We start from the raw sequence: 14,476 nt of genomic DNA, 5'->3' as shown, positions 1-14,476 counted from the left end.
CAGTAATGAGGCCATATAAAAACCTAAATAGGATCCAGCTTCAATCTGTCGGTCACACTGGATTGTGTGGGTAGACCCTTCACATCTGTGCCAGCAAGTCTGAATCTGACTTGAATGGCTGTTCTTCATGGAGACGCAGTAGCCAGCTGCTCCACTGTACCATTAGCTTATGCTGTATTTTGTCCTAAGTAATTATTACTGCATCTCTATCATAAGCAAAGATGGTATTGTATCTTTTTGTACCTCACAACTGGATGGGGCCCAAATGTTTCAACAGGGCAAAATGATAATAGAGCAGGAAACTTAACATGGTTCCTGATTAGTTTCTTAACACAAATGTTTCTGTGACCTCAGTTTAATGACTTCTGATGTCAACAATTTACTTCTTGGGTTAACAGCAGGTCTGTATGATTAGAGCAAATGTGGGTCCAAACTGGCCCTCTCCTAATGAGAGATTGAGCTCTCATTCCTTTATTTCAGTGACTGAAAAGCATAGAGCTCTTGTAATAGAATGAATGGAATTATTATTTATAACGAACCACAAAGGTTCATGATTCTTCCAGACAGATAAGACATTATCCCAGTGCCAAAGAGCTGACATTTTGCTCCCATTGACTTGAGAAGGAGCAACATTAAGTGCTAAACAGTGAAGGGGTGGGGAAAGGATAAGCCAGATGACGTACAGAAACATAAAGTATCTTTGACTTCACTCCCATTCCACCCTAGCAATTCCAATAGAAGCTTCCATTGGCAGAGATTTGGAAAGATCCCTTATGCTATACATGGGGAAACCTGTGCAGCCGGTATTGCCAGTTCATATGCATGTCGGAACAGTGACACTGTCATGCAGTATGATATTAAATATAAAATTGCAGGGAATACAACCCAAAGCTCAGCTCTGCTTTCTGAAGCAGTGTGGGTCTTTGAACTGGATGTTCCCTCATCCACGGTAATTTCCGTTCACTGATAGTACAACATTTGCATTGCTTTATAGATTAAATTGCCGAGATCGCCTGGCCCAGAGGGCTGAATGGTCTCATGCATTTATATTGTGAGTTTAGAAGTTGCACAAATTCCTTCTGCTGGACTCGGTGGATGTCAGTGGATATCTGAGAGCAGTTCAGTTGCTGGCCTTAGAGAACCATGAAACTGAATAATGCTATTCCAGTATGGGACTGTGATGCCTTAGAATGAAATCAACTCTAAAGTTTTTCTAAATAAATAAAATACAAAAGTAAAATCCACTTGCTTAAGTTGATTGTAAAAAGCAGTCAATAATTTTTGCTCCAGCCCCACTGCAGTTATAATACTGTATGCGCTTTTTTAATGCTCTCTTGTTCTCATCACTTCACTGACACCCTGCAGCCTATTGTCTTGAGTGAGCTCTGTAGTACAGCGAATGGAACAGTTTGTTAGGGAAACTGCCAATGGAAAGGCCAACCTTCTCTTTTCAATAAGATTAGTAATGCTAAATTAAATCAATCAGTCATGCTGACTGACTGATTTTATAATAACTAATAGAAAACCTTGTAGCATAAGCCATTTGATTTTAAGCAGCTTTGGAAGACTTCTCTATCCTCCACAAGTAACTTTACCTCCAAATCTTTCCTACTGTATACATTATTTTTCTACCTTTCTTTATATTTATCACCTTCCTATGAAGGCTCTCATCCCTTGCCTAATATACCTTGGAATTTATTTTTAACGGAGCAAAACTTACCTTTGTGTTGGCATCCAGCTAAGCTGCTTGAGATTTGTGAATTTGTTAACATGTTGTAAATACCCTGGTTGTGAGACTTCAGTGTCAGCGTATGTGGCCAGCTGTTGAATGTCCCCCTACCCACCTGCTTCCATTCCCTGTTGCCCTTTCTGGTCCTGAGGTGTGTCTACTGGCTTTTCACACACAATCCTACTCATCCCAGTGCACAGAACAGTTTGTGGCTGGCAGGAGGAAGTGGGTTCTCTTGCTATCACAATCAGGGATAATAAGTTAATTGTTTACCTAGCTCAATGCTAGGCTGCTTTTAACTTCCTACAGCAAAATAAAATTTCCTTGAACTATTTCTAGGGCTGGACAGGGTTGTAGAGGGTAATTCAAGTTCCCTTGGGAATAAACTGCTGAGTGCTGGAGATATCCATCAGTCTGCTAATTGTATAATTAATTCCTGCTCACTTCAAGCCTAACCAAGCAGTCTAAGGGTATGTCTGCACTGCCATATAAAACCCATGGCACAGAGTCTCAGCCAGGTCTGCTGACTCAGGCGATGGGGCTAAAAATTGCATTGTAGATGTTCAAGCTTGGGCTGCAACCTGGGCTCTGAGACCCCCATCTACACTGCAGTTTTTAACCCTGAGCCCTGTGAACCTGAGGCAGCTAAAAACTCCATTGTCCTGGGAACAGAACCTGAATCTGGGCAACCTAACGACCCCAAGCAAACAATGGAGTCCTCCACAGGTCTGAACAATCTTGATATTGAAATCTGACAAGAACCAAAAAGTTCCACTTGAATTATGGAATACGGTTATTTATTTGGATGTGGACTCCAGGTGCATCCTATCAACTAACTAAAAATTATAGTACCAAAATCACATCACTGAAATTGAGGCCCCAGGAACATTTTGGCCACTCCATTCCATTCCACACCACTCCAGGAAAAAAAAAGCCACCACTAGTCAGCACATATCCTAAAGCATATCCCACCCTTCATGTTCCTCCTCTCCTCTCTCCCACGATGCCTGCTCAAACAGATGAGCTTTGTGGTGCATCTGGAAGGTCAGTAGATTCAGGCTATTTCAGTCAGAGGAGAGTGAATTCCAGCGATATGGGGCTTTGACACAGAAAACACCCTGCTAGCAGCTTCCTCTCTTGTATAGCAAGGTGGCTCCAGCGTAAGTGCCAGTGCTGATCTCAGAATGGCACAGAAAGAGGTGGAGTCTTTTACAGGTAGGAAGGTCTCAGGCTGTTGCGAGTTCTATATGTCAGACCCAACACCTTAAATTCCACTTTGGAAGCCATTAGACAGTCAACATGCAGTTCACTGAGTACTCATATTCTCATATTCTACCAGCAAGATTCTCAGTTTAACAAGCCAGTTGTTGAAATCGGCACCGGCGTCAGCTTTGGAATGTATTTTAAGGTGTTGTTCCATGTAGAGTGTACTGCAGTTCATTCTAGAGGTGACAAAGGCATGGATCACTATATGGTAAATATCTATCTGTGTGGAAATGTCAAGATGGAGCTACAATGCAGTGTTTTTGACAGTGCCCTCCATTCTTTAGGTGTATCCCAAAACACTTGATGCCTAGGTACTACGACACCTTGAAAATACTAAGGGACATATCATTTCATGAGGAGAGATGCATAATCTAGTGCTTTCTTAGTCAGTTGAGATGTGGAAGTACCTTAATAAATATGGATTGGATTTATTTACCCTTTAATTTAATCCCTGTGTTGGGCTTTCTAGCTGCCCGTGTGCAAATAAGACTCCCTTCAGTGTGCGGTGATTTTTTTGTTTCATCTTTGTCATAGCTAACAGACAGCTGCTACTATCCACAGGGTCCTCAGTCCAGAGAATGGGAAGACTGTCTTACTGAAACAGACAAAACTCAGTCAAGAATCTGTCTATTCCATAGCCTAAAGAAGGGAGGGGGATACAAGCAATAACCTGTAGAGAAGAAGTAATTTAAGAGTGAAAATGGAGGGGGGAGGAAATTAATGTGCATTCCAAGGCTAGAGAATTGCCCCGGCCTAAACGGGAAATAAGCAAAGCTTCATTACTAAAAACAATCTATCGCTAGACTCTGATGGGGGCCTATTCAAGCTAATACTGGACCAAAGCAAAGAAGCCTTTTTAAAGTATAGCACAGGTTAGTACCCTTCAACTAGCAGTAGATTCCTCTGAAACACCAGAAGTTCTCAGTAAAAGGTTTCCTATTATCAAGTTTCCTCTCATGCCAGTATGGTTTACTGAAGCTTCTAAACATCTTGATGTCTTGAGCACTACCCTTTCAAACAACCACCATCAGGGAACCTTCAACATTCTCACCTTTGTATGAGTTTCTTCAGTAATGTGGTGGTGTGAAATATCATGTAGCAGCACTAGCTAGTACTGAATAGCAGCCTTTCAAGAACCCTATCTCACTTAGCAGAGAGGACAAATTGGGAAAGGTTTTATTTTATATCTGCAAGTTCTAGTGGTGTCAAGGCAGGGCCAGGAAACAGAGTATTTGCTTATCTTCCCTAATTTAATGCTGATCTATAAGAACTTGAAGGCAAAGTATTCAAATGTATTTAATCTTTTCTTCCTGGGCAACAAGTATGGCATCCTCGTAAACTAAAAGCAAAACAGAACCGCAAGCCACATTCAGGTTAACAGCTCAGTGCAGAACCTTGGGGTTCCATATGGTCACTACTACATGAGACCTAGTTTCAGGCTTACTCTAAGCACAGATTTTGTACCTGTAACTGTTATAGGTAAGGGTATGTGTGACAGGTTGCCCCCTTCAAGGTACCACCTGATATACTGGGACACCACTGAGCCTGCCTGTTCCGCCAGCCTGGGCCCCCTTTAATCTGTCTTGCTGAACCATTCTCTTAAACCTCCTCTAGCACACACACAGGCAGGGCCACACCCAGCTGCAGAAAGACACAGACACTGAGCTCAGCTCTGGGAAGATTCTGCTTAAGGGATTTGTCCCAGCACTCAGGTGCCCACCTCCCTTGGGTTCAGACCCAAAGATCTTGCGCCATATAGAAAAATCTGCATAGTGCAAGCCCAAAAAAATGTCACCCTCTTTCTCAATGTGAAGAGAGATCTGCACGCCTTCTTGCCTCCCCAGTTAGAAATTGCACAAACTGTGTTTAATAATAAACCAAACAAATGTATTGACTATAAAAGGCAGATTTTAAGTGGTTAAAGGGATAGCAAACAGAACAAAGCCGATTACTAAGCAAATAAAACAAAACACACAAACTAAGCTTGATTCACTAAAGAAATTGGCTGCAAATAGTAATTTCTCACCGTAAAAGTTGTTTCAGGCAGATTACAGAGTGTCTTGAAAGCCAGCTGCATTGGCCTGCAGCTTGAAACTTCGGGTATTATTACTCACAGGCTAGACAGCCTTCCAGCCTGGGCTCAGCTCTTCTCTCCCCAGTTCAGTTCTTCTTTTCAGGTGTTTCCTAGTGTCTCTTTGGGCAGGGAGGCAGAGGAGAACCCTGATGATGTCACTCCACTGCCTTGTATAGCTTTTGTGTCTGGCAGGAACCCATTGTCTTCTAGTGGAAAAACACTGGAATTCCAAGTGGGGGTGTCCTGTACCAGGTGGCTGTGTCACATGTCTTGGCAGGGTCGTAGCAGCCATTACTCCCAGGCTGTCTGGAGTGTCCACTGGAAGGCTAAGCTCTTTCACAGTCCATTGTCTTTGCTGATGGGTCATCAGCCCTGTCTGTTTTTTTCATTCTTGCACCTGAAGGGCTAGTTGTGGCAGTCACCCAAAGTAGCACATTTGAAATGCCGATACATGGTCAATATTCCTAGCTTCAGATTATAGAAATGATACAGGCATACAAATTGGATAATCACATTCAGTAAATCATAACCTTTCCAATGATACCTTACATGAGCCATCTTGCATAAAGAATATCTGTTATGCCATATTCATAGCATAAGCATATTTCCATAAAGAATATGGAGTGCAACATCCCAGTATGATTTTATTTTACTAAAATAATTGCACAGGTATAACCCGTGGTGTGGACGCTGTTAGATTGGTATAAAGGTGACTTATACTAATATAGCTTATTCCCCTCGCCATATAAGAATAGCTATACTATTTATTATTCATTTAGCATGTGCATAGTCGTCTAGCCAAGCGATGGCATCTTCAGTGGCGTGATGCAGTTCTTCCAGGCCACCGCTGAACCTAGTCAGCAGGCATTCATTGACAATGTGTGTCATCGTCTGTGTTACGCTGCAGCTGCACAAAGGGTTGTCACGAAGGCCCTGGCGATACTGGTTGGCTGCGCAGAGACCTTGCCCAGTCCGGAACCTGTTCAACAGGGACTGTTGATGGCGGGCGGGGGGGAGGTCAAAACCAGACAGGCAGATTGTGGGGTTGCTGACGAGGGTCTGGTTAGGGATTATAAATATCCATTCCTCTCGCCAGTGTGTTTCCGCCCTAACACTAGGGGGCTTGTAGTATACCAATAAAGTTAAAGCAGTACAACTTTCTAGTTTAGGCAAGGCTGAGCCCAAAACCTGCATGTGCTACAGAGTTAGTGGAATAATTAGTTTCTGGCCATTAAAATAAATGGCGTTATGCCAGGAATAAATTTTGACCCACTGTGATTTGGCCCTGGGGGAGTAGGGAAGGGAGAACACCCTGTGTGGTTGTTCCATAACTCCCTCTAGCTGCTGTGGGTGTGGCACAGATTATCTGGGAGGGGACTCCCTTGGAAGCATTCTCAGCCAACAGATGGTCTGTTTTTAGGCAGAGTCTGTATCAGCATTACAGAAAAGAAAAGCCTCGCCTCCCTGTTTCTCTGATCCTGGTGATGGGTCTGTGCAGTGACTGCTGCTTAATAAAATGAAGGCCGACAAAGCTGCTCAGGATGAACCAGCCAAAATGCTCAAATGCTCTTTAGTGTCTGACCGAGACCCCCAAGAGTGAATAATCTGTCAATCCTGGTGGGAGCAGAGGGAGGGAAGGGCTGGCAGAGAGATGGTTGTTGCAGGATTATTCTGCCGACAGTTGGTGAAATCAGGCCCCCTCATTCCTGCAGCAACACCAGTAGCAACTTGAATAAAAATAATTGTGAACCCCCAGGCTGTCCATATCAGTGTGCGCACCTAGGCTGAGTACCAGTGTCTCAGGGCTAGTCTACACTGGCAACGCTGAAGTGCTGCCGTGGCAGCGCTTTAACATGGCTTGTGTAGTCACAGCAGAGCACTGGGAAAGAGCTCTCCCAGCGCTCTAAACAAACCACCTCCACGAGGGGCATAGCTACTAGCACTGGGAGCGCGGCTACCAGCGCAGGGGCACCATCTACACTGATGCTTTACAGCGCTGAAATTTGCAGCGCTCAGGGGGGTGTTTTTTCACACCCCTGAGCGAGAAAGTTGCAGCGATGTAAAGTGCCAGTGTAGACAAGCCCTTAGTTCTGCAACCGGAGTCCTTTTTTGCTCTTCCCCCTCTGTGCTGGATGCTATGTTACCACTTGTCTGTTCATCATTTAGGACTTGATCCTGAAACAATGTGCACATGTGAGCAGAGCCATTTAAGTCCTCTATCTCAGGTACTTATGTGAGCCTCATTACAATAATATTGGAGTGTTTCTCAGTACCTAACATCCTCACAAGACTCCTGTCAGGAGGATGTGGGGGAGAGAACATTATCTCCCCATTTTACAGATGTGAGACATCCTGATCCTGAGTTACAGGAAGTCCAGGGAGCTGAACCTCAGCCTCCTAAGTCCCCGGCTAGCACCATAACCACTTGATTAGATTACTCACATGCATAAATCTAAGCATATGCATTGGTACTGGCAGGAATGGGGACTTGGATTGTAAGCTCCTTGGGGCAGGGACATGTTTTCTGTGTAGCACTTAGCATGCCTGTGGGCACTATAAAATGTAGTGAAGAGCCGGGTGGCTGTGGAAGCAGTGCTGGCTATTCCTGTTATGCCCAGATCTCCCTTATAAAACAGTAAAAGAGTTTTGTGCGATGTGCAGGGTTTTTTTACACCGTTTTGACCTCTGCTAGTGTGTGGTAACATCTATCTCATATCCCTCTGCCCTGCCGGTCCGCTGCATCACTTGCCAAGAAGCAATTGGTAGCAGGCACTGCCTCTCCAGCAGGGGGTCTCCTTCACAAATATAGCAAACCTGGCAAAGTTTTTAAATAAGACGTGCAGAAGAAAAACATTGCACCATGTTTATTATTTTTTGTACTATACAATGGAGGCCTGAAAGCGATTTCATTTTTTTTCCCCTTTGATTTTGAAATAGCAGGACTGTTAAGTTTCATCATACCTGATTTTGCTGGAGGGCTTTTTTTCCAGGACTGGAGAACTGGCTCAGAACCTTTCTCAGCTCTTAACTGATGAGTCATCATACCCCTAGTTCTCCAGCTGTCCACAGTGTTCTCCAGCAATTCAGAGAAGTGAAGGGTGTGTGTGTGTGTGTGTGTGTGTGTGTGAGAGAGAGAGAGAGAGAAAGAAAGAAAGAAAACAGCAGAGACCCTTTCTTTATTTTATTTTATTTTTGGGTGGAGGGGGAACCTTCCTCCCCTCCTCTGTACATCATTTAAAAAAGAAAGTGACTCTTTTTCTTTACTGCTTTTCTCTCTCTGCAGCAAATGAAGAGAAATTGTTAATGCTACACGTGGGGCTTTATCTGTGGGGCTCATGTGAGTGGCTAACTTGCATTGTGCTCTGAAAGCCTACTCTAGGGCCAGTGCCACTCATTTCAATTACCCTGGACACTTTAGAGGAGTGGCAGTTGGACTGGATCTGAGGCTGTAGCCTCTGGGATTGTAACTATTCTTCAGGTTCCAGCTCTTAAACTGCCTCCGTTGATTGCTCCTTGTGAGTAGTTAGGCAGGGTTTACACTACAGCCTGATGGCAGTAGAACTACGTCGCTCAGGGGTGTGGAAAATCCGTGCCCCTGAGTGACGCAGTTATAGTGACCCAGCCCCTGGTGTAGACTGCGCTATGTTAATAGGAGGGCTTCTCCCGTCCACGTGGCTACTACCTCTCAGGGATTTGGAGAATCTATGCCGATGGGAGAAGGTCTCCCATCAGGGGAAGTAGCGTCTTTGCTAAGAACTACAGCGGCACATCTACACCCATGCAGCTTGCACTTCGGCAATGCTGTAAGTGTAGACAGGCCCTTAGCCTGCTTGCTGTCAGACCAACTCAGAAACAACCTGTATCCATCAAAATATACTGCACATGACAGTTCAGGTTTTAAATGACTGTCAGATCATCAAACAACCAGCTTTATGGTGCGAAGAGGAATTGAACAAGTTTTCTTTCCTGGGGTTCATAACGGGAAGCTTTTTTCATCCCTGATCCCAAAGGTCTTTGGAGCTCAGCTCCTGCTGTCAGAGCCGAGGTTAGTAAATAATCACAAAGGAGGGGCAGCATGTTTCCTTCATAGATGGGTCATTAATTGTACCGAGAAGAGGAGCTGTCCTGGCACTGGCTCATGCATTAAAGGTGGTTGCTAACCTATGATCAGTGAAGGAGTTTTAAAAAGAAAAAAAATTATATATTTTTGCAGGTGTTAGAAATCCATGTCTTATTCTCCCTGTCTTTGCCTGGCAAATTAATGGGTTTATGATGGATAGCGACAAAATGAAAGTTGGTTGAGCGGGCAAGAGATTTTTAGTTTGTTTTTGTTGACACCTGTTTAACAAAAATGCTTTACAGCTGGAAGAAAAGCCTTTTGGTTAGAGATTCAGCACCCCACCCTTTTATAAAGGCTGATGGCACTCTTCCGTCATAATGCTGGGTGCTTTTCAAGGGAGACCATAAGCAAAACGAGGGGCAGAAGGGTGGGGAACTTAGGCTTGATCTGATATTTCTGTGATTGGAAAAAAAAACTTGTGATGAGCTGTTGCAGAGCTTTATCCATCATGAAGCCTAGAAAGGAAGGATGATCCTGTAGTTAAAATGCTGGACTGAACTTCAGGAAACTTGGGTTCAGTTCCTGGCTTTGCTACACTCTTCCTGTGTGACCTTGAGCATGTCACTTAGGGCTTGTCTCCCTGATGGGGTAATGTGCCCTATAGTACTCTAAAGTGCACTAATACACCTCTACCTTGATATAACGCGACCCGATATAACATGAATTCGGATATAACGCAGTGAGGGCAGGGCTGTGAACTCCGGTGGATCAAAGCAAGTTCAATTTAACGCGGTTTCACCTATAACACGGTAAGATTTTTTGGCTCCTGAGGACAGCGTTATATCAAGGTAGAGGTGTATATAGTGCATTAATTAGTATGTGTAGATGCTGCTGGTGTGTACTAAAGGTTCTCAAGTGTGCATTAATATAGTATTGTGCACTAGGGAACCTTCTGTGCACACCACCTGGGTCTTCTCGGACCAATTAAAGCATAACATGTTACTGTGTTTTAGAAGTGTCACTCCCTCTAGGATGCATTGCTGCTCCATGTAGACACACCCTTAATCTTGCCATACTTCAATTCCCAGCTGGGGATGACATTTCTTTCTCCTACCCTTTGTCTTGTATCTTGTAAGCTCTTCAGGGAGGGATTGTCTGTCTGGATAGTACCTACGGCAGTGGGGCCTGATTTTAGTTGGGACTGTTTAGGTGTTAGTGTCCTAGAGATACTAAAAAGAAGGTATGAGCCCTTTTATTCTTTATTCTTTAGGTCTCCTTTAACTAGGGTGACCAGGTAGCAAGTGTGAAAAATCGGGACGGGGTGGGGGGTAATAAGTGCCTATATAAAAAAAATCCCCGACTATCAGGACTTTCGCTATAAAATCGGGACATCTGGTCACTCTACCTTTAACATTAGGTATGGGAGGCAGCTGCTTCTTTGCTTCCCTATTGTTGCCCAAAGGCTTGGACTTCTAACCTTTGCAAAGATATACAGCAAAATAGCAGATGTTTAAACAAAAATCCTTTCCCCTCTGAAACAGGAAGCAGCTAGAAGAGGTTAAGAATAACCGACCGCACCCATTATGCCCAGTCATCTCATCCCCTGGTTTAGATTGTCATTGGGTCCTACAATGTCCTCATTTTCTTTTAGGGTTTATCATGAAGGGAAATTGCTCTTTTTCCCAGGGTTTCGAGGGTTTACCACTTTCATTTTTGGGGGTGGTGGAAGGAAAGGAGGAGCCATCAAGTAAATAACCCAGAGGCAGTTTGTTAAATACAATCTTAGCTTGGTTTGTTACGCCCTTGCTACCTGCTACACTCCCAATGGGGTGTTGAAAGCTGTTTACTGAATACTTGTGAATTCATTAAAGTTCAGCAATAACATTTGCCGAACATTCAAATTCAAAGCCAAATGTTTCCTCCCAGCTGAGCTGAGCTGCTTATACCTCAGGAAAATGTCATTGCTAGCCTCGATCTCTCTAATCGTTTGGAAATAAATTGATCAGGAGGGAATTTTAACTGATTCAATATGAGGTTCCTGGCTCTCATCTCCTCCTTTGTGCTAAAGTCATCCAGACTCCTGTCTGGAGCAAGGCTTTCATTGGTTCTTCATCAACATCTCTATGGCTTAAGATTTCTCTTCCTCTTCCTGTCTCTCACACTGGTTCTCTCACCCCGCCCACCCGGTTCTCTTTCATGTTGTTTTAAGTCAGTTACATTTCAGTGCAACTAGATCAAAACATGAAATAGGTTTGGGTCTCCATGTTCTGCAGCCAGCTGCTCCAGAGACCAGATAACAGAGCCTTCTGGAACACTCTCTCCAAAAGAGATCAGCATGGTCCTCTAGCCACCCAACAGGCCATAAGATGTCCCTTTTCACCCTAACATTTCCCAGAGTGGAAGAAAATTAGCCTGCTCGAAAATAACAGCCCATGATTAAACCTGGAGCTGGATAAAGTAATGAAATCTTGCTTAAAATCAGGGCCACCTACTACATTTCAAATGGGATGGAGATCTGACTACACCTGTGCAGCTCCTACTGTTGTTTTAGTTCTTGTTCAGTATTTACATACGAAAGATATGATCTTGCTGTGATGGGTTGGATCACAGAAAACCCCTTGGGAACTGCCAACTGATGTGCTGAGACTACCCCGAGCCCGCTTTCCCTGCCAGCTTGGGGGTTCAGTGCCCTGCTGGTTTGAGCCAGACCCACTAGCCTACTTCAAACCCAGACCCAAGTCTGAACCACGTCCACCCAAAAGTTGCAGGCTTAACTGAAAACAGCTTAAGAAGTGTTCCTGTCTCCAACACTCAGATGCCCAGCTCCTAATGGGGTCCAAACCCCAAATAAATCTGTTTTACCTTATTTACATGAGTCAACGGGGGGGGGGGGAGTCAACAGGAAGAGAAGAACAGTGGTGGGAAAAGAGCTTTTATCTAGAAGTGCACTGTCATCCAGGGACACGAAGGACAGCCCTTTTTGCATCCGTGAATGGTGGATCTCATGTAGGTTGGGATGCTGGAAGATTGCTTTAGTTGGGAAACTACTTAAGACAAGGATTTTAGCCTGTTAAAATTAAGTTTAGACTCTAAGAAGTGTGCTATACTTTTTATTTTATATGCAACCATTTCTGTTTCCATTATCCTTACTCAGTATCTCTTGAATCTTAATTTTTGATCATACGTTTATAGTGAAACAGTTATAAGTGTATCTCCGTGTTGTGATGTTATAAAGGACCTGATCCTGAGTTGTGCCAGTCAAGCTGTGTGTATGCTGTTCCCTTGGGAACAGTGAATTTGGTGATTACTATGAGGGTACATCTACACAACAATTAAACACCCGTGGTTGGCCCGGGTCAGCTGACTTGGGCTCGTGGTGCGTGGGCTGCAAGGCGGTAAAATTTCTTTGTGGACCTTTGGGCTCGGGCTGTAGCCTGAGCTCTGGGATCCTGCGAGGGGAGGAGGTTCCCAGAGTCTGGGTTCCAGCCTGAGCCCAAACGTCTACACAGCAGTAGCCCCGCAGACTGAGTCAGCTGACCCGAGTGAACAGCTCTTTTATTCCAGTGTAGATCTACCCTGAGAATCCAGCGACAGGAGCTGGATACTGCAGGGAGTGCTCTGAGGACTCGGTGCTTGGCGTTTGCCTATCGCTAGCCAGCACAAGAGAGGGCAACATCTGTGCAGACCTGGGAGGCAGTGATAATGTGGTTTCAGCCACAGCAGGCACAGAGCAGACTGCTTCACGCTAGGGGCAGGTGTGGTGAGGTGCTTCACAACCCTGGGAATCCCTGGGGAGTATCTCTCATGCTCTGGGCCATTTGTGCCGAGCCCTTCAACCTTCCTCCTTCTCCTGCAGCACCACCTCCTCCCTGACAGCATAGCTCCAATGCAGATGCACTCCGAGAAGCTCCCAGTGGGAGCCCAGTGTTCATTGTGCCCAGTCTGCCCTGTGCAGACAGCTCCCTGCGGAGTTGACAGGGAGGGATGGGGTACTGCTGCTAAGTCCCCAAGCTCTCTTCCATGCAGAATGGGGAAGATGCATGTATGGATGTTGGGGTTTGGCCCCTTCCATATATACCATGCTGCCTCTGGAAGGACAGTATGTCTGCAGAGGAGAGTTCCAGTGAAGATCCTCACACTCTTACAGCATGTGAGTGCTCCTGCCCTGTCTTGGATTGACTTGACCTCATAGAGGGAATTAACAATGGCTGAGAATGTAAGAGGGGGGTCATTTAATTACCAAATCATTCACTGCCATGTCAATGGTCTCCTCGAGATGCTCTACTTAGGGGCCTTCTGTGCTTGAAATACATCTGTCTTGGAGGCTTGACGCATTAACATTGTCCTGTTTTCCGTTTAATCTGCAGATGTTCCGCAGGGTTTACAAAGGGATCCCCCTGCAGGTGCGAGGCCAGGTCTGGTCACTCCTGCTAGATATCGAGAAGATAAAGACTGAGAATGAAGGAAAATATGAGGTATGGTGCCTTCATAGCAGCGATCACAAGGGGATGTGTGTGTGGATAAACCTGTGGCCGGTCTACTGGGATTCCGGTACATCATGATAAGTTAGACCTGCACTCTTGAAGCCTGAGCCATCAGAAGGTGGGCAATGATGGATGGATGTGTGATCTCTTGATGGAGGGGTTTTGGAGCGGGAGACAGAATACCATCTGTGTGCCTTCCCCAGTAGGCAGTGGTGAAGTGAATATCATGCAGCGGATGTTAACTTTTGGTTCCCACTAGTGAAATAGGTGAAGGAGTGAATCACTGCTCCTTTCACTGTGTTCTGTGTCTCTTTATCACCACTGATCTGGGAGACAATCAAGTTTCTGTCCCATAAGCCTTTCTTCCTCTACATTCATAGCTACTACAAGTAAGAGTACAGACTGAAAATAAAAAGAGGATAGACTCTTTTTATCCATTTGTACCCTCCACCCCACTATTTCAAAGGGACCCTAAATCCAGAAGCTCTTTATGGAATATTGGTTGCTTCAAACCGTGCTACTGAGACTCTGCCAACCGAAGTTTTAGATGTTGCCGTATCTGATTGAAACTGGTCACTGAAGATAGTGGCCAACATTTTCAAAAGCAACCAAAAGTTTTTGGGTGTGTTGGTTTTTTTGGGAGGGACGTGGGGCGTCGAACTTGAGACAGCTTAAAGAGTAGGTGCTCAGCATTTTCTGGCTCCTTCTTTTTTTAAAGTGTCCCAAGTCCCCAAAAACTGACACAACCAAAATCTCTCTTCATTACAGTTTTGCTGTTATATTTTCATTGCACAGCTGAGTTTGATGGATGAATTTTCAAACCAACATGGAAAAGGATTTTAGCAGCATGACCCAATTAAAGT

General features: G+C 44.7%; 1 protein-coding gene across 7 annotated transcripts in view; it reads left to right on the top strand.

Moving 5' to 3' along the window:
• LOC101938488 (USP6 N-terminal-like protein) overlaps positions 1–14,476 on the top strand; it is a 175,228-nt gene that overhangs the window by 128,041 nt on the left and 32,711 nt on the right. For all 7 annotated transcript variants that reach the window (XR_010600465.1, XR_010600466.1, XM_065591960.1 and 4 more), the window contains one exon: positions 13,497–13,604. Coding sequence is in view for 5 of the 7 variants with exons in the window: in XM_065591960.1 (XP_065448032.1) it covers positions 13,497–13,604 (108 nt within the window). In the remaining 2 variants the exon portion in view is untranslated. The remainder of the gene's footprint in view (positions 1–13,496; positions 13,605–14,476) is intronic.

Source organism: Chrysemys picta, chromosome 4, assembly GCF_011386835.1.
Source record: "Chrysemys picta bellii isolate R12L10 chromosome 4, ASM1138683v2, whole genome shotgun sequence".
Taxonomy (NCBI): Eukaryota; Metazoa; Chordata; order Testudines; family Emydidae; genus Chrysemys; species Chrysemys picta.
The sequence above is the reverse complement of the archived record's forward strand: the minus strand, read 5'-3'. Positions and strand labels throughout refer to the sequence as shown.